The 17,285-nt window shown below is 44.1% G+C and overlaps 4 protein-coding genes and 1 pseudogene across 7 annotated transcripts in view; 3 read left to right on the plus strand and 2 right to left on the minus strand.

The window, feature by feature from the left end:
- Window positions 1-1,708, plus strand: part of LOC148123721 (GTPase IMAP family member 7-like) — a 3,534-nt gene extending 1,826 nt beyond the window's left edge. The window contains exons 3-4 of the mRNA XM_087918989.1: window positions 1,465-1,596; window positions 1,679-1,708. Of these exons, the coding sequence (XP_087775115.1) occupies window positions 1,465-1,596; window positions 1,679-1,708 (162 nt within the window). The remainder of the gene's footprint in view (window positions 1-1,464; window positions 1,597-1,678) is intronic.
- LOC113453370 (GTPase IMAP family member 2-like) overlaps window positions 1-17,285 on the plus strand; it is a 132,179-nt gene that overhangs the window by 77,311 nt on the left and 37,583 nt on the right. The gene's annotated exons all lie outside the window — the stretch shown is intronic.
- The window catches only part of LOC113453807 (GTPase IMAP family member 3-like), a 137,203-nt gene that overhangs the window by 56,398 nt on the left and 63,520 nt on the right, over window positions 1-17,285 (minus strand). The gene's annotated exons all lie outside the window — the stretch shown is intronic.
- LOC113455120 (GTPase IMAP family member 9-like) overlaps window positions 1-17,285 on the plus strand; it is a 128,652-nt gene that overhangs the window by 10,753 nt on the left and 100,614 nt on the right. The window lies entirely within an intron of this gene.
- LOC148123722 (GTPase IMAP family member 5 pseudogene) lies at window positions 4,204-14,345 on the minus strand (annotated as a pseudogene). The gene is made up of 4 exons (XR_015740571.1): window positions 14,202-14,345; window positions 12,966-13,023; window positions 4,442-4,831; window positions 4,204-4,274 (listed from the first exon to the last, which is right to left on the minus strand). The product of XR_015740571.1 is annotated as a GTPase IMAP family member 5 pseudogene (transcript).

Consider the following 17,285-nt stretch of genomic DNA (forward strand, 5'->3'; position numbering starts at 1 on the left):
TTATTGCAAAATAAATTAAGCAAACTATAGTTATCTCGTTAAAATATGAATTAACAAATTATAAATGATTTTTTTTTAGTGATGATATTAGGTTATACAATTATTGATTGATAATATGAGCTATTATGTAATATAATTATACTAGTGACTAGGAAATGGATGCACAAAAAAAAGTGGTAAACCAATCGATGCACTGTATGTAAATTCATGAAGAAGGATCTTTTTATGTTTTTGTGGTATGTTTATGTTTTATTTTGTTATGTATGTTTATGTTTATCTTGTTATTAAAAAATAAAAAAAATTATTAAAAAAAAAAAAGAGTTGCGGGAACCGTGCCTGGCTTTTAACAACCGGGCGGTCGGGTCGGAAACGCCGGAGCTCAGGCGGACCCAGAGCTGATCCGGATGGTGGACGAGCTCGCGCGCGGAAGAACGAGCCATGCCGCACTACACCAAAGACATGTTGGAGGCGGACCAAAAGAGCTGGCCGTGGTGGCCATGTTCCCTCCTGTGATACGGAGCGTCGTCTCCGATCGCTCTGCGGGACTGGAATTGTTGATTGATTGGTTGATTGTTGTTTAGGAGGGGGGGCTGTAGTATTTTGTTTGGGGAGTTGTTCTGTCTGGAGTGTGTAGCAGAAGGAACGGGCCCGCGCAGGTGCATGACGCTCCACTTGGACAGAGTGAGAACTTCAGCGTGTGAAGGTCCACTCCGTGAGCGGAGACCGTTGTTAGGAATGATAGTCCCCAACAGTTGGTTTGGCAATATATAAACCGGGACAATCACTTAATACTAAATTTGGATGCAGTATATATATATATATATATATATATATATATATATATATATATATATTACTAAATAAATCAATAAATTTACTATGCTTTGAGCTGTCAGAGTTTGGTTGTTTTCTTATCAACCTTTCATGACCAAACTAGGTCATGGCATCAGACCAGAGGATTGGCCTTCCAGCTATTTCCCAGCGTCGGACTTGCTTTCTGCTCTGCACGCACGCCGGAAGCTTGGCTCATATTTGCCCCTACAAAATCCACCCGCGATGCACGGCGACGTCGTCCCGTCCTGCACAATCCTCCAATCCCCCCGCCAAAGCTACAGGTGCGGTGGGGGAAGGATGAGAATCCTGCTTCTTCATCCTTGACGGTACTTTCCGTGTTCTTCACGTTGCGGGCGTAAAGACACGGAAAAAAAGGGGGGCTGATATCTTCCCCTCCCGTGGACGGTGCCGAATGCCCACCAACGATCGGAGCATTTGGATCCATTTTCTTTACATGCGACCGATTTTTGTCAAAGAAACCTTGTTATGCCCCTTTCCCCCCCAATCTTGAATGCCATATTCAGTGACATTTTTAGCCCGGGCCTAACATGAGTCCTTTAACAATTTCCCTCATCAAAGTCAAAATAGACTCGTCTCCCTGTGTTCCTCCTCTCAACTCTCCTTTTGTAGGGAAACGGACTCAAGCCGCGGACGAGTAAAATGGGTACGCTAGCCCGAACCCCGCCGCTCTGTGGATTAGTGCCAAGAGACTGCCGACTGATGGGCCTCAGCATCATCGATGCTGCGTTGGTTGCTGCCAGGGTAAAGGGGCGTTTTCCTTTTTCCCGCTCTTTTTTTTTCTTCTCTGTCTTCTGTCCTTGCTGAGGGGATTTTTTTACCTCAGGATGCGTCCCCAGGGGACCTGAGGAACTAGCCTCATTTCTCTCCGGAGGACGAATGAGGGAGAAGAAGCTTTGAAAAGGCTACACGTTTGTGTTAGCTAGCTCTCTTTCTTTCTTTTCTTTCTTTCTTTCTTTCTTTCTTTCTTTCTTTCTTTCTTTCTTTCTTTCTCTCTCTTTCTCTTTGAAAATAAATAAAGATAAGAATATGCTATCAAGACAAAAGGAAGAATTGGCGGACCTATTGAAAATTCACGTTACAAATAAGATCAAGTATTTGGGGATACATTTGACAGGAAGATGTAATACATTAAAGGAGAATAATTATCTCAAACTTAAACAGAAGATAGCGCTAGATTTGGCGAAATGGGAAAATCTACAACTGTCATTCATAGGAGAATATCAACAATCAAGATGAATATACTACCCAGAATTTTATCTTTGTTTCAAACAATACCAATCCGGCTTGGGAGAGGACTACTTTGAAAATTTCAATAAAATGGTGTTGAAATATATATATATATATGGCAAAGTAAGAAAGCGAGAATAAAGTTAAAACTTTTGCAAGATGCTAGAGTAAGAGGAGGATTTGGTTTGCCTCATTGGGGTTGTACTACCAAGCTACAAACTTGATGTGGGTCAAGCAATGGATAACATTAAGAAACACTAGATTGTTGACATTAGAAGGACATGACTTGTGGTTGGGGTGTACGCTTTTTATGGTATAAAGGAACCGAAACAGGGATATTTTAGAAGACATCATATACGGGAGTCTCTGTGGTTAAACTGGGAGAAGATTAAAAGACAATGTTATTTGGAAATTCCAGTCTGGTTATCGACTATTGAAGCATTTCCCTATCCTATAATATACAAGAAGGAACAGTTAGATATGGGGAAATATTGAATGAAAAAGGGTGAACTTAAATCGATGCAAAACTAGAGGAACAAGGCATAAAGATGAATTGGTTTTCATATGCGCAAATACATTCAAGGTATGATGAAGATTTTTAAAACAGAAGGATTTTATGATAAACCGACTGGTTTAGATAAGATTTTGACAGGTACTGATGAAAAGGTGATTAAAAAATTGTATGGTTATTTATTGGAAATTAAATTAGAAGAAGAACAAGTTCAAGAAGCTATGATAGCTTGGGGAAGAATTTTGGAGATAGGGTCGATTTAGAGAAACGGCAAAAATTGTGGTCTCAAAATTATAAAATGACAATGTCAACAGCATTTAAAGAAAATCTGTATAAGATGTTTTACAGGTGGCATTTTCCTCCCGACAAGAAGAGCAAGAATGTTCAAGAATAAATCTGAAAAATGTTGGAAATGTCATCAGACACCTGGCTCATATTACCATATGTGGTGGACTTGTGCGGATTCAAGAAAATACTGGATTAAAATCCACACGTGGTTGGAAAAAAAATGACAAAAAAACCAACAACATATAGATTTGAAACCAGAGATATTTTTATTGGGAATTTTACCTGATACATACAGTAAAGATTTGAAATACTTGATTGTAAATGTATTCACAGTGGTCAGGATTGTATTTGCTAAAAACTGGAAAAATGAGAAAACACCATCGCAGGAGGAAACCATTAAGAAAATATTGGAATATGCTGAAATGAGCAGATTGACATTTGAAATTAGAGAACAAGGCGATAAACAATTTTACACAATGTGGGACCTTTTCTATCAGTGGTTAGATAATAAAATATAATAATGGAATATGTAGAATATTAGAAAATAATGAATATATCAAGATGTATTTCTTTTCTTTTTATTATTATTATATCTATAAAATGTTTCTAGGGTAGATTTGGGAGGATTATATGAATTGTTATGATATAAAGTAAGTAAATTATAGGTATCTCGCAAAGTGTGAATGAACAAAATTATAGTCAAATGATTGATTAATAATGATGCAAGATATTTAATCTTTGATTGAGAATATGAGTTATGATGCAATGTAACTGTAATTGCAACTACGAAATGGATGCACAAAAATTTGTAAACCAACCGACACACTGCTTGTATATTTATGGAAGAAAGTTGGATGTTTTTATGTTTTGTTTGTTTTTGTTTGTCTTTAAAAACCAATAAAATTTACAAAAAGAAAATAAAATAAAACATCATTCCCACATCTCGGCAACGTGTCTCGCTTCTGCATTAAAGAAAGGAAAATCATAATTACAGAGGGTCCTCAATTGACAACGGTTTAGTGACTGTTTCAAAATTACAATGGCGCTGAAGAAAGTGACTTCGGACCATCCATCCTTGCGACTGTTGCAGCAGTCCCACGCTGACATGATCAAATTCGGATGCTCGGCCACTGACTTGTATTTATGGCGGGCTGAGGAGATTTCCCCGATTTTGCGACCCTCCAATGAGCAAAGTCAATGGGGAAGCCCGCTTTGCTTCACAATGGTTTTGACCCAACGGTGATTCGGCGAATGACACTGACAGGAAAGGTCGTAAAATGGCAGGTGGGGGGAGACAAAGTGCTCCCTCACAAAGGTCTTCCCTAGGCACAGAAATTTTTGGGCTCCACCGTGAATAATAGCTTGAGGACTAGCTGTGCGTTGTTTTCATGACCTGGAGACAAAACAAAGTCAGGACTTGAACGCTTAAGGGAAGAAGTATCGGAACGCGGCGACAAGTCCTCTTCTCAGGGAGGAAAACGCCATGACAATGACTTTTTTCAGGCAGGACAACGCCACGACAACAACATTTTTCAGGCAGGACAACGCCCATCTGCCAACATAAAAGATGAACGAGAATGGAAGGGTGCAGAGCAAGAGCATGTCGACGATCCCGGACGCACTGCGCCGCAACAGCATCTTCGGCGGTGAAGCGTCCCACCTGGGTGACCAAGATGAGGGCATGGGGGCCTGGCCAGGAGAGATGAAGGCAAGCCAGGATGTCCCGCCGCACCTCCTCTGTGTAGTCGTCACGGTCAAAGAGGCCGGGGGTGTCGACCACGGAGATCGTCCTGCCCTGCCAGCTGCCCTGCTCCCTTTGGCACCTCAGGGTGGTGATCTTGGCTGTCAAGATGGACTTGAATGCCCTCCGGCCGAGGATGGTGTTGCCCGTCGCGCTCTTCCCGCCACCGCTTTTCCCCACCAGGATCAGCCGGAGTTCGGCACCGTCGCCTGGGAGTTTGGAAGACGAGGTGACAGAAATGCTGACAGTCACTGTAGCCCTGGGGCGCTATTGATCCTTCCTCCTCTTTCTCCTCCTTTCTTCCTTCCTCCCTTCCCTCCCCCCTTTTCCTTCCTTCCTTCCTCTCCCTCTCTCCCTTTCAGCCTTTCTTGCTTTCCTTCCATCCTGCCAGCCTCCCCCTCTTTTTCCTCCCTTCTCTTCCCTCCTTTCCTCCTTCTCCTTCTTCCTTTCTGCCTCCTTCCTTTCTTTCTTTTTTCCTTCCTTCTCTTTCTCTTTCCTTCTTTCCTCCCTTCCTTCCTTAATGCCTCGCTCCCTCCTTTTCTTTCTTTTTCTTTCTTTTTCTTTTCTGCCTCCCTCCCTCCTTTCTCTCTCCCTCCCTCCCTTCCATCCTCCCTTCCTTCCTCCCATCCTCCCTTTTTCCTCCCTTCTTTCCTTCCTCCCTCCCTCCCCCTTCTCTTTCCTTTCTGCCTTTCTTTCTCTTTTTTTCCTTCCTCTTTCCTTCTTCCTTCCTTCCTCTCAGCCTCCCACCCTCCCTTTTCTTTCTTTCTTTCTTTTTCTTTTTCCTTCCTTCCTCCCATCCTGCCAGCCTCCCTCTCTTTTTCCTCCCTTCTCTTCCCTCCTTTCCTCCCTTCCTCCCCTTCTCCTTCTTCCTTTCTGCCTCCTTCCTTTCTCTTGCTTTTTCCTTCCTTCTCTTTCTTTCCTTCTTTCCTCCCTTCCTTCATTAATGCCTCACTCCCTCCTTTTCTTTCTTTTTCTTTTTCCTTTCTGCCTCCCCTCCCCTCCTTTCTCTCTCCCTCTCCTCCCTCCTTCCTTCCATCCTCCCCTTCCTTCTTCCCATCCTCCCTTTTTCCTCCTTTCCTTCCTTCCTCCCTCCCCCCTTCCTTGTGGTGGTCTGGCACTTGAAATGAGACGCAGGGAACCGTCTGAGCAAATGCCAGCCCCGAGAGAACTCGGGTAGCAGTATTTATTTAAGAAAATGCAAGTACAAAATCAAAACAATGACCTCAACCTCAGCAGCATTACCTCAGCAGGGCTGATAAAGTCCCATGAGAATATCTAAGCACGAAAGGTCCCACGGGAATGGCTCGGCTGGGTACTGTGAACTCTTACCTACATTCCTGGTCCATCTAAGCTTTGCAGGTCAAAACAGGACCAACCACCCATCATAAAGGCACTACTGCCCCCATGAGGAGCGTTTGTAAATCCCCAGATCTTATGCAAAACTGTACGAAGAACTTTACAGAATATGATGAATATGATATATTACCACATTCCCTCCTTTTTTATTTATTCAAAGATAGGGGTGTTTTAGTGGCATAATACACAGTTCCTCGCTGCTTGATCTCAGGACGCTTAAAAGCTGAGGTACACATTTGAAATAGATTAGGAATACATTGAATACAGCAACATAACATAATAAGTATAATAACAATTATTACAACTAATTGAAGCAATAAACGTAACCATGAGCTGTCAGGAAGCCAATCCCATAGCAAAGCCCAAAGTGACTTATTGAAGCCATCTTTTCCTGCTTCGTGTTCAGCTATGCGGTCTTCCATATCATGAACAGTTCTTGTAATGTTAGGCTCATAATTATGTATAAAAACACAACAATGTGAATGAATTAAAGCACAAACTCCTCCTTTAGCAGCTAACATTATGTCTAAAGCATAACGATTTTGTAAAGTAACTTGGCGAATTTCAGACACTTCTTCATTTAACATCTTAATATTCTTAACAGTATCATTAAACATAGCAACAGTAAAATTATTTAAAATATGAATATCTTCATAGTTCATAGCTATTCCCAAAGGTGGGATTGCTGCCCTAGAAATCTGAGTCCACAAATTACCACCCACAGCCAGGCCAGAATCAACTTCTCGATTTCGAATACGCATCCCAATTGGTAAACCCTCTAATTTATAGATGACAGGAATTACAAATCCTATAGTACACACTCCAGACCAATCCTTTGGCCATTGTTGATAGGCAGTGTCCCCACATAACAACCATAACCCATCCGGAAGAGGAAAGTATTTTAAATGCTTATGATAGGTATTATCGGCATACATCCTCCTTCCAAAGGAATCACCTTCTTGCAGAGTGTAGTATTTCCCAGCAAAATAGATTGAGTCCCTACAGGGGGGCGGTAATAACAAACCGAGGCTTTGGTAGTGAAAGTTACCTTTGTTGTGAATAATGTTTGATTCCACTCTTCAGGGTCCGGACCCCAGTGAAGCCAATGATTAAAATCATTATAATCTAAATTAGCACTGGTTCGCTCACTCAAAGGAACACCATGTAACAAAACTCCACCTTTCCCAGACCCAGGTACATGCATACAAAGCCAACAATTAGTTACATTTAAACTCTTTGCTGCAATCCGAACGTCCTTGATGTAGGAATTTTCCTTCCATAAATTATCTCCAATGTCTCTAGTTTCTGAGATAATAGCAGCTCTCCGCCTCCGTATTAGAGTCCGTGGAGGCATAAGACGAATGGAAAGAGAGTCTGTGTAAGGTAACTTAGGCAACTTCAATTGACACCAATATTGTCCATAGTCTGAAACAGAAACATTAAACAGGATCAGAGTTGTAGCACAGGCTGAAGATATAATATCCTTGTCGGGTCGAGTAAAGAATGTCTTGACCCTTATGCCAGGACCAATATGCTGGAAAAATCAAAGGATGCCGCTGTTTGCAGATCAATTTAGTCCGATTCCCCAGAGGAACCTGCTGCATACTAAGTTGGCAATCTCAGATAAGCAGTCATCTTTTCCCAGCCTTCACAGCGCCGCGCCTGGATTGCCGGCATCAAGAGAATCAGGAACCACAGGAACGCCATCCTGCTTCTCCGAAACCTCCTTCACTGGCACCTGCGAAGGCGCCTGTGAATGATCAGGCGAACACATCGACCAGGAACCCAACGAATTTGACCAAGATGTTCTACTGCTGCATAACCACGTCCCCACGTAATCAGCTCAGCGGGAACCCATGCCGGATCCGGAAGGAATCGCACCAACACTCGAGGCCTCACTGCATCTGTAGAAGGAGAAGAAAAATGCCTGCTGGCCGCACTCGCAGGGGGTTACCAGACAAATTTAGAAAATTTAAAGTATACAAAGCAAGATTTAAATGATCTTGAATTGCGGAAGCCCCAGGAGCTTCCTCCTTTTTATTTAATTTAGGTAACATGTTCTTGAGCGTGCCATTATGACGCTCCACAATAGCCTGTCCTGTGGAATTGTATGGAATCCCAAATTTATGTTCCACGGACCACTGTTTGCAAAACTGATCAAAGACTGTGCTCCGATAAGCCGCACCATTGTCTGTTTTTAAAGTTTGAGGCGTACCAGCAACTGAAAATGTCTTAATGCAATGATTGATGACATGTTTAACCGCTCTCACCTCTTGAGGAGTAGCCATTAGAAATCCTGAGTAAGTATCCACAGTCACATGTATATACTTCCAGGGTGCAAATGATGGATGCTGAGTAACATCCATTTGCCAAATCATTGAAGGTTTCAACCCCTGGGGTTGACTCCCATAGAATAGCCGTGCCCTGCTTTGAACAAGTTGGACATTGTTGAATTATGGCAGCAGCTTCTGCAGCAGTAAGCTTGAATTGATGTGCCAACGCTTTTAGCATTTTGATGAAAATAACTATGGCTGTCCCATGGCTGGACAGTGAGAACTGAAGTTACAGCACTGTCAGCTTTGGCATTGCCTTGTGATAAAATTCCAGGCAAATTACTATGGCTACGAATATGGGCAACAAAACACACATTCACACGCTGCTCCAAACATCCTTGCAACAACAAAAGCAAACGTAGAATATTGGGTGATATTCCAGGAGACAAATAAGAACCTGCTACAAAGGGTAACAAATTATATACATAAAAAGAATCCACTATTAGATTAAAATCCTGATTTTGAAAATTTTGAAAAGCCAAAACTACAGCAGCAAGTTCTGCCTGCTGGGCAGACTTCTGCTCTGATGTCACTTTTGTATGCCAAATTCCAGATTTATCTTTTCAAACACAAGCACCAAAAAAAAAATTTTTTCCTCCATCATTAAAGACTGTAGGAGCATCTGATATACTGATTACTGATTTAGGTCACACCCTGTCCCATTGATCTCTCATTTTGCTGACTTTGACCCCCCCAGGAGCCCGACATTGCGCTTTAAAATGTCCAGGCTTCCCACAATTGAAACAAGTGCCTTTATTAGCATTTCCTGCCTGGAGAGCCAGAGCTAAAGTCTCCATGTTAAAAGTCTGACTCCCTACCTTTCTACATGCGTTTATCAAATCAGCGATCTCTCGCTCTCCACTCGCGATAAGTGGATTCAGGATCTTTTGCAATCTGCATTAGCCTGTTCTACTGCTAACTTCAAAAGCAATTCATTCCGGGCGAATTGATTGTCAATTTGCCTTTCAATAGCCACTTTCAATCTACTAATGAAATTTTCATAGGGTTCATTGTTCCCTTGTTTAATGTTAGTAAAGGTCTTCTCACCACCTTCCGTCAGGGAGAGCCCCTACGGCTTGTAAAATTAACTGTGGGAGAAGAACGAACCCCTCCTCAGGCATTCCATCTCTCTGTAGTTCCACTGTTGTAAAATTACCAGCTCCATAAAGCTGATCTGGAGTAACATTTGCTGTTCCCCTTTGAACTGCCAGCTGTCTCCATTTCTGATCTAACACCAAATATTGAGCTGGGGTTAGAATCATTTTTAACAGAGCTTTCCAGTCAGCTGGAATCATTTTATTTCCATAACCAACTGCTTCTAACAATGCCTGAGTATATGGCAATCTAACACCATATTCTTTTGCTGCTTGCTTAATTTCCTTTAAAACCCTGAGAGCTAGAGGCTTCCATACTCTCTGCGGATTTAAAGCAGCATCCACACCAATTTCTACTGGATTAAGTTGAATCTCCACTCCAAATTCTACCAAATCATCTCCTGATAATTCCCTCTGTTTGTTTGCTTCTTGAATAGCTGCAGTAACTGCATCTACTTGAACTCTTAAAGGCAAACTCTTATCTTCTGACAAAGTATTTTCAGTGCCTGACAGTCCTCTGGATTTATCTGGAGGTGCTGTCGGTGGCAATAAACGTACCGCATGGTAAGGCGGCAAACCTTCTTCGGGGGGTGCTAGGAGCGGTTGTTCATGAGTAGCTAACGCTTCCATAAGCACCCTCCAGGTTAACAAAATTGAAGAAGGGGCACGAGGTTCCTCGTGCAAAAATATCCCTATTTTTTTCCAGGACTCTACTTTAATACTACCTCCCTCTGGATATGACTGAATATGTTTCCAAACATACTGTAATAAGTCCTCAATTTCTTTCTTTCCTACTTCATGTCCTCTACTATGAACTCCAAACTTAAACCTATTCCAAGTGATCTCTCTCAATTCCCTAATGTGCCTTGTCTGAGCCTTCGAGAGATCTCCCCCCATACTCACGAAAAGAATCTATCTCCGTCCAGCGAAGAAGATGAGGGCCCAGTCGACGTCCGCGACGATGAGTATAGGATGCAGGAAACGTATAGCTTTCAAACTATCACGTCGGAACGTATAGCCTTTCAAACTATCATGTCGGAATGTATAGCCTTTCAAACTATCACGTCGGGTCACCACTTGTGGTGGTCTGGCACTTGAAATGAGACGCAGGGAACCGCCTGAGCAAATGCCAGCCCCGAGAGAACTCGGTAGCAGTATTTATTTAAGAAAATGCAAGTACAAAATCAAAACAATGACCTCAACCTCAGCAGCATTACCTCAGCAGGGCTGATAAAGTCCCGTGAGAATATCTAAACACAGAAAGGTCCCACGGGAATGGCTCGGCTGGGTACTGTGAACTCTTACCTACATTCCTGGTCCATCTAAGCTTTGCAGGTCAAAACAGGACCAAACGTCCATCATAAAGGCACTACTGCCCCCATGAGGAGCGTTTGTAAATCCCCAGATCTTATGCAAAACTGTACGAAGAACTTTACAGAATATGATGAATATGATATATTACCACACCTTCTCTTTCCTTTCTGCCTTTCTTTCTCTTTCTTTTTCCTTCCTCTTTCCTTCTTTCCTTCCTTTCTTCCTTCCTCTCAGCCTCCCACCCTCCCTTTTCTTTCTTTTTTCTTTTTCCTTCCTTCCTCCCCACCCTGCCAGCCTCCCCTTTCCTACCTTTTTTCCTTCCTTCCTCTCATCCTGCGAGCCTCCCTCTCTTTCCTCCCTTCTCTCTTCCTTCCTTCCTCCCTTCTTTCCTTCCTCCCCCCCTCTTTCCTCCCTCCCTTTCCTTCCTCCCTCCCCTTCTCTTTCCTTTCTGCCTTTCTTTCTCTTTCTTTTTCCTTCCTCTTTCCTTCTTTCCTTCTGTTGGGTATATGGATACACCAACTAGTTTTGGGTGAATAAATATATAAACCTAGGTTTAAGTGTTTGTAGCTTTAAGCACCAAACTGCAATGTAATTAGATAATTAAGGGTGCGGTTGTGATCTAATAAAGGTGATCTAATACTGAGTGCTTATGCAGATGCTAGTTTTGCATCAGAAAGAGACACAAGAAAGTCGACTTCAGGAACAGCCATAATGCTGGGTGAGACATTAATAGGTTGGAAGTCAGTAAGACAACAGCATATAAGTTTGTCTACTATGGAGGCAGAATTCTCCTGTTTATCGCTATTATGTACTGAGTTAATTATGTATAAACAAATGTTGAATGATATGGGTATAACTGTAAATTATCCTATAATTGTACATGAAGATAATCAGGCAGCAATTCAAATGGCCACAAATATTGCAGTAAAAACTAGAGCAAGCATACAGATTTAAGGTACCTAAACGTTAGACATTCTGTAAAGAGTAAAATGATACAGCTGGAGTACTGCATGTCGGAGGACAATATAGCTGATAATTTTACTAAAGCCCAAGGTGCCATTAAGCACCTAGAGAGTTGTGAAAAGTATGGGTTAAGATTGTAGGGTATTATATATTTATATCACCCAAAGGGGAGAATGTTGGGTATATGGATACACCAACTAGTTTTGGGTGAATAAATATATAAACCTAGGTTTAAGTGTTTGTAGCTTTAAGCACCAAACTGCAATGTAATTAGATAATTAAGGGTGCGGTTGCAAGCAGCAATATAAGGCAGTAAGAGAAACGTAACACTTCCTGGTCTGCTTCCTGGTCACTGGTTACTGGTCTGCTTCTGGTCTGGTCTCTCTGCCTGCTGCCTGCTGTTTACTCCTGTTTTTGAGACGTCTGCTTGTTAATGCTTGTTGGCTACTGTGCTGAACAAAAGGACTGTTTACTTGGTGAGCTGATATCCTGTGCATACTCAGCGTTGTCTTCGAGAGAAAGGTATCGGAAGGAGAAGATTTACAAGCAGATAAAGACATTGTACTGACTAGTTAATGGACTAGGTTACTGGATGGATATATTGGATAATGACATATGGACTGAATGACACTGCTTAAACTCTGTGTGAATTAAATAACTATTTAAAACTACAAACAGTGTTTTTGTCTCCAGTGTGTGTATACTCTTGGGCCCAGCCTCTCTCTCATTTGGCTGCCTGGCTTGACTGCTGCTGTGCACTCTGCTTGGGGGTTTGTCCCCAAACACTAACACCTTCCTTTCTTCCTTCCTCTCAGTCTCCCACCCTCCCTTTTCTTTCTTTTTTTCCCTTCCTTCCTCTCATCCTGCAGCCTCCCTCTCTTTCCTCCCTTCTCTCTTCCTTCCTCCCTTCTCTCTTCCTCCCTCCCTCCCTCCCATCCCACCAGCCTCCTCTCTTTCCTCCCTTCTCTCTTCCTTCCTTCCTCCCTTTCTTTCCTTCCTCCCCCTCTTTCCTCCCTTTCCTTCCTCCCTCCCTCCCCCTTCTCTTTCCTTTCTGCCTTTCTTTCTCTTTCTTTTTCCTTCCTCTTTCCTTCTTTCCTTCCTTTCTTCCTTCCTCTCAGCCTCCCACCCTCCCTTTTCTTTCTTTTTTTCTTTTTCCTTCCTTCCTCTCATCCTGCTGAGCCTCCCTCTCTTTCCTCCCTTCTCTCTTCCTTCCTTCCTCCCTTCTCTCTTCCTCCCTCCCTCCCTCCCTCCTTTCCTTCCTCCCTCCCTTTGGGAGCTTTTACTCTCTCTCGCGCCCATCCCTCCTCCAAGGCCACTTCCGATCTCCCCTCCTCCGAATCCCTGCGGGAGAAAGCAGAAACCCCCTCCCTCCATTAGGAGTCCGATTTGAGTCAGGGGGCTCCCGAGGGGGCCTCTCCATTCCAGGTGGATCCACCTGGAGGACCCCCTCCCCTGGGTGGGGAGGGTGAGGGCCCCCTTCCAACTGGGATCAGGGACACAGACCAACCTCCCTGGCCCGGCCGCCTCCCAGTGACCCCCACCCCAAAGCCCCTCCCTCCGCCCCCACCCCGGGCGCCCTTGGGAGGGGCAAGTCCCTGAGCCCAGCCGGATGCGTGTCTCTCACACCGCTACCTGAAGAGACCCTCCCCTCCCAGACCCAATTCCCCTGGCCTTCCTGAAGAGGGAGGGAGCAAGGAAGGAAGGAAGGAAGGGAGAGGAGGAAAGGAAGGGGGTGTTGGTTGCAGGAGGGGGAGAGAGGGAGGAAGAAAGGAGGAAAAAGGGAGGAAGGAAGGAGGGGAAGGGAGAGGAAGGAAGGAAGGAAGGAAAAGGGGAGGAGAAAGAAAGGGGGTGGGAGGGACGAATAAAAAGGGGAGGGAAGGAAGGGTGAGAGAAAAGGAAGGAAAAAGGGGAGAAAGGAAGGGAAGGAAGGAAGAAAAAGGGAGGGGAGAAAGAAAGAAAGAGGAGGAAGGGAGGAAATGGGCAGGGAAAGAAGGAAGGGTGAGAGAGAGAGAAGGAAGGAAGAAAAGGGGAGGGGAGAAAGAATGGAGAAGGAGGGAGGGAGGAAAAGAGGAGGGGAGGAAGGAAGGAAGAACAGGGGAGGGGAGAAAAGAATGGAGAAGGGGGAGGGAGGAAAAGGGGAGGGAAGGAAGGAAGGGGAGAGGAAGAGAAAGAAAGAGAAGGGATGGAAGGGGAAGGAGGAAAAGGGGAAGAAAGACCAAGGAAGGAAGAAAAGGAGGGGAGGGAGGGAGGGGCAGGGCCAGAATCCCTTGAAAGACCCCAGACCAAGTTCCCTCGGCCCTTCCCCGGCTCCCCAGGACCCTCCCTCCTCTTTCGGGGAGGGGGGAGAAGACCCCACCCTCCCCAAGACCCCTCCCTCCTCCAGCCTCCCTCCCCTGGCTCTGCCCTAAGCAGCCCGGAGGAGCCCTGGGGGAGGGGAGGAGGGGGCTTCTCCCCTCCCTCTTTCGCCCCCCCAGCCCTCCCCTCCCCCGACCCATTTCCGCCCGAGAGGAGTTTCCTACCGGATCCAGGAGAGAGAGAAGGAAAGAAAGAAGAGAAAGAAAGAAAGAAAGAAAGAAAGAGAGAGAGAATTGGAGGAAGAATCGCGCAGCGGCTCAGGCAGGCAGGGCGGGGGGAGAAGATTGACAGCTCAAGGAGGGCCCCGCCCACCTGGAGAAGGGTCCCGCCCACCCCTTCCTCTCGCTCCCCCGGCGGCTGGGCGATGCGCGGAAAGCACGTGACTGCCCGGGAGCCGAAAGTGAAAGTGGAGGCGGAAAGGGAAAGGAGGGGCGGGGCGGAGGAGCAACGGGGAGGGGAGGGGGAGGGAGGGAAGAGCCGGAGGTTCTTTCTCTTTTTCCTTTCTTTCTCTCTTTCTTTCCTTCCTTCCTTTCTTTCTTTCCCTCCTTTTTTCTTTCTTTCTTTCTTTCTCTTTTTTCCTTCCTTTTTCTTTCTTTCTTTCTTTCTTTTCTTTCTTTCTTTTTTTTTTTCTTTCTCCTTTTTTCTTCCTTTTTTCTTTCTTTCTAGTTTCTTTCTTTCATTCCCTCCTTCCTTTTTACTCCCCTTTCTCATTCTTTCTCCTTTTTCTTCCTTTTTCTTTCTTTCTAGTTTCTTTCCTTCTTTCTTTTTCTTTCTTTCTCCTTTTTCTTCCTTTTTTCTTTCTAGTTTTTGTTTCTTTCTTTCTTTCCCTCCTTCCTTTCTTTCTTCTTTCTTTCTTTCTCCTTTTTCTTTCTTTCTAGTTTCTCTTTCTTTCTCCTTATTTCTTTCTTTTTATTTCTAGTTTCTTTCTTTCTTTTTCTTTCTTTCTCCTTTTTTCTTCTGTTTGCTTTCTAGTTTTTCTTTATTTCCCTCCTTCCTTTCTTTCCTTCCTTCCTTTTTACTCCTTTCTTTCTTTCTTTCTTTCTTTCTTTCTTTCTTTCTTTCTTTCTTTTTTTGTTTCTTTCTCTCTCCTTTTTCTTCCTTTTTCTTTCTTTCTAGTTTCGTTCTTTCTTTCCCTCCTCCCTTTTTACTCCCCTTTTCTCAATCTTTCTCCTTTTTTCTTTCTAGTTTTTGTTTCTTTCCCTCCTTCCTTTCTTTCCCTCCTTCCTTTTTATTCCCTCTTTCTTTCTTTCTTTCTTTCTTTCTTTCTTTCTTTCTTTCTTTCTTTCCTTTTTCTTTCTTTCTTTCTTTTCTTTTTCCTTCCTTTTTTCTTTCTTTCTTCTAGTTGAAAGGGCCAAAAACTGCCTGAGAAATGGCTGGAAAAACTGCCTGAAAAAGCCCAAAACCTGCCTGAGAAAGGGTGGAAAAACTGCCTGAAAAGGCCTGAAAAACTGCCTGAAGAAATGCCCCCAAAATGGCCTGAGGAACAGCCTGAAAAGGCCCGAAAAACTGACTGAAAAGGCCCCATAACTGCCTGATAAATGGCTAGAAGAACTGCCTGAAAAGGCCCAAAAATTGCCTGAGAAATGCCTGAAAAATGGCCTACAAATGGGCCAAAAATGCCCCCCAAAATGCCCAAAAAGTGGCCTGAAGAACTGCCTGAAAAAGCCCGAAAAACTGCCTGAGAAATGGCTGGACAAACTGCCTGAATAGGCCCAAAACCTGCCTGAGAAATGGCTAGAAAAACTGCCTGAATAGGCTGGAAAAACTGACTGAGAAATGGCTCAAAAAACTGCCTGAAAAGGCCCGAAAAACTTACTGAGAAATGGCTAGAAAAACTGCCTGAGAAATGCCTGAAAAATGGCCTGAAAAACTGACAAAAAAGGCCCAAAAAAGTGACTGCAAATGGGCCAAAAAAGTCCCCCCAAAACTGCCTGAGAAATGGCTGGAAAAACTGCCTGAAAAAGGCCCCAAAACTGCCTGAGAAATGGCTGAAAAATGGCCTACAAATGGGCCCAAAAAAGCATCCCAAAATGCCCCCCAAATGCCCCAACAGCAGACTGAAAAACTGCCTGAGAAATGGCCCAAAACCACCCGAAAATTGGCCTGAAAAACTGACTCAAAAGGCCCCCAAAAGCTGACTGAAAAATTCAGATCCCTCCCCACCGTGTGATTCTGTCCTTCTGTCAGGATCTCCTGCTGGAGCAGAGGGCTGGAATTGGGGGGGGGGAGGCAGCCAGTTACCCAGGAATATCCATAGAAGACACAAGGATAAGGGGGGCCACTTGTTTTCCGGCTTCTTTTCCAGGCCCATTTTGAGCCTTTTATCAGGTCAAAAACAACCCCGAATATGGCCTGAAAATGGCCTGAAGAACTGCCTGAGAAGGCCTCAAGAACAGCCCCCAAATGGCCGAAAAACAGCCTGAAAATCGGCCAACCCCCCCAAAAAAAATTGCTTAAAAAGGCCTGAAAAACTGCCTGAAAATGCCCAAAAAACTCCCTGAGATGGCCTGAAAAACTACCTGAGAAATGGTCTGCAAATGGGCCAAAAAAACATCCCTCAAAATGCCTGAAAAATGGCCCGAAAAACTGCCTGAAAAGGCTCAGAAAACTGCCTGAAGCGGCCTGAAAAACTGCCTGAGAAATGCCTGAAAAATGGCCTGCAAATGGGCCAAAAATGCCCGGAAAATGGCCTGAAGAACTGCCTGAGAAATGGCTGGAAAAACTGCCTGAAAAGGCCTGAAAAACTGCCTGAGAAATGACTGAAAAGGCCTGAAAAACTGCCTGAGAAATGCCTGAAAAATGGCCTGAAGAACTGCCTGAAAATGCCTGAAAAACTGACTGAGAAATGGCTAAAAACAGCCTGCAAATGGGCCAAAAAAGCCCCTGAAAAATGGCCTGAAAAACTGACTGAAAAGGCCCAAAAAGTCCCCCAAAACTGCCTGAAAAATGCCCCCCAAACTGCCTGAAAAATGCCCCCCAAAACTGACTGAAACGGCCCAAAAAACTGACTGAAAAAGGCCTGAAAAACTGCCTGAGAAATGGCTGAAAAACGTCCTGCAAATAGGCCAAAAATGGCCTGGAAATGGGCCAAAAAACACTCCCCAAAACTCCCCCCAAATGGCCCCTAAAACTGCCTGCAAAGGCCCAAAAAACTGCCTGAGAATGGCTGAAAAACGGCCTGCAAATGGGCCAAAAAAGCACATGAAAATGGCCTGAAAAACTGACTGAAAAGGCCCAAAAAACTGACT

Source organism: Pseudonaja textilis, unplaced genomic scaffold, assembly GCF_049901715.1.
Source record: "Pseudonaja textilis isolate UNSWEBS1 unplaced genomic scaffold, rPseTex1.2 PTEXSCF22, whole genome shotgun sequence".
NCBI classification, from domain to species: domain Eukaryota; kingdom Metazoa; phylum Chordata; class Lepidosauria; order Squamata; family Elapidae; genus Pseudonaja; species Pseudonaja textilis.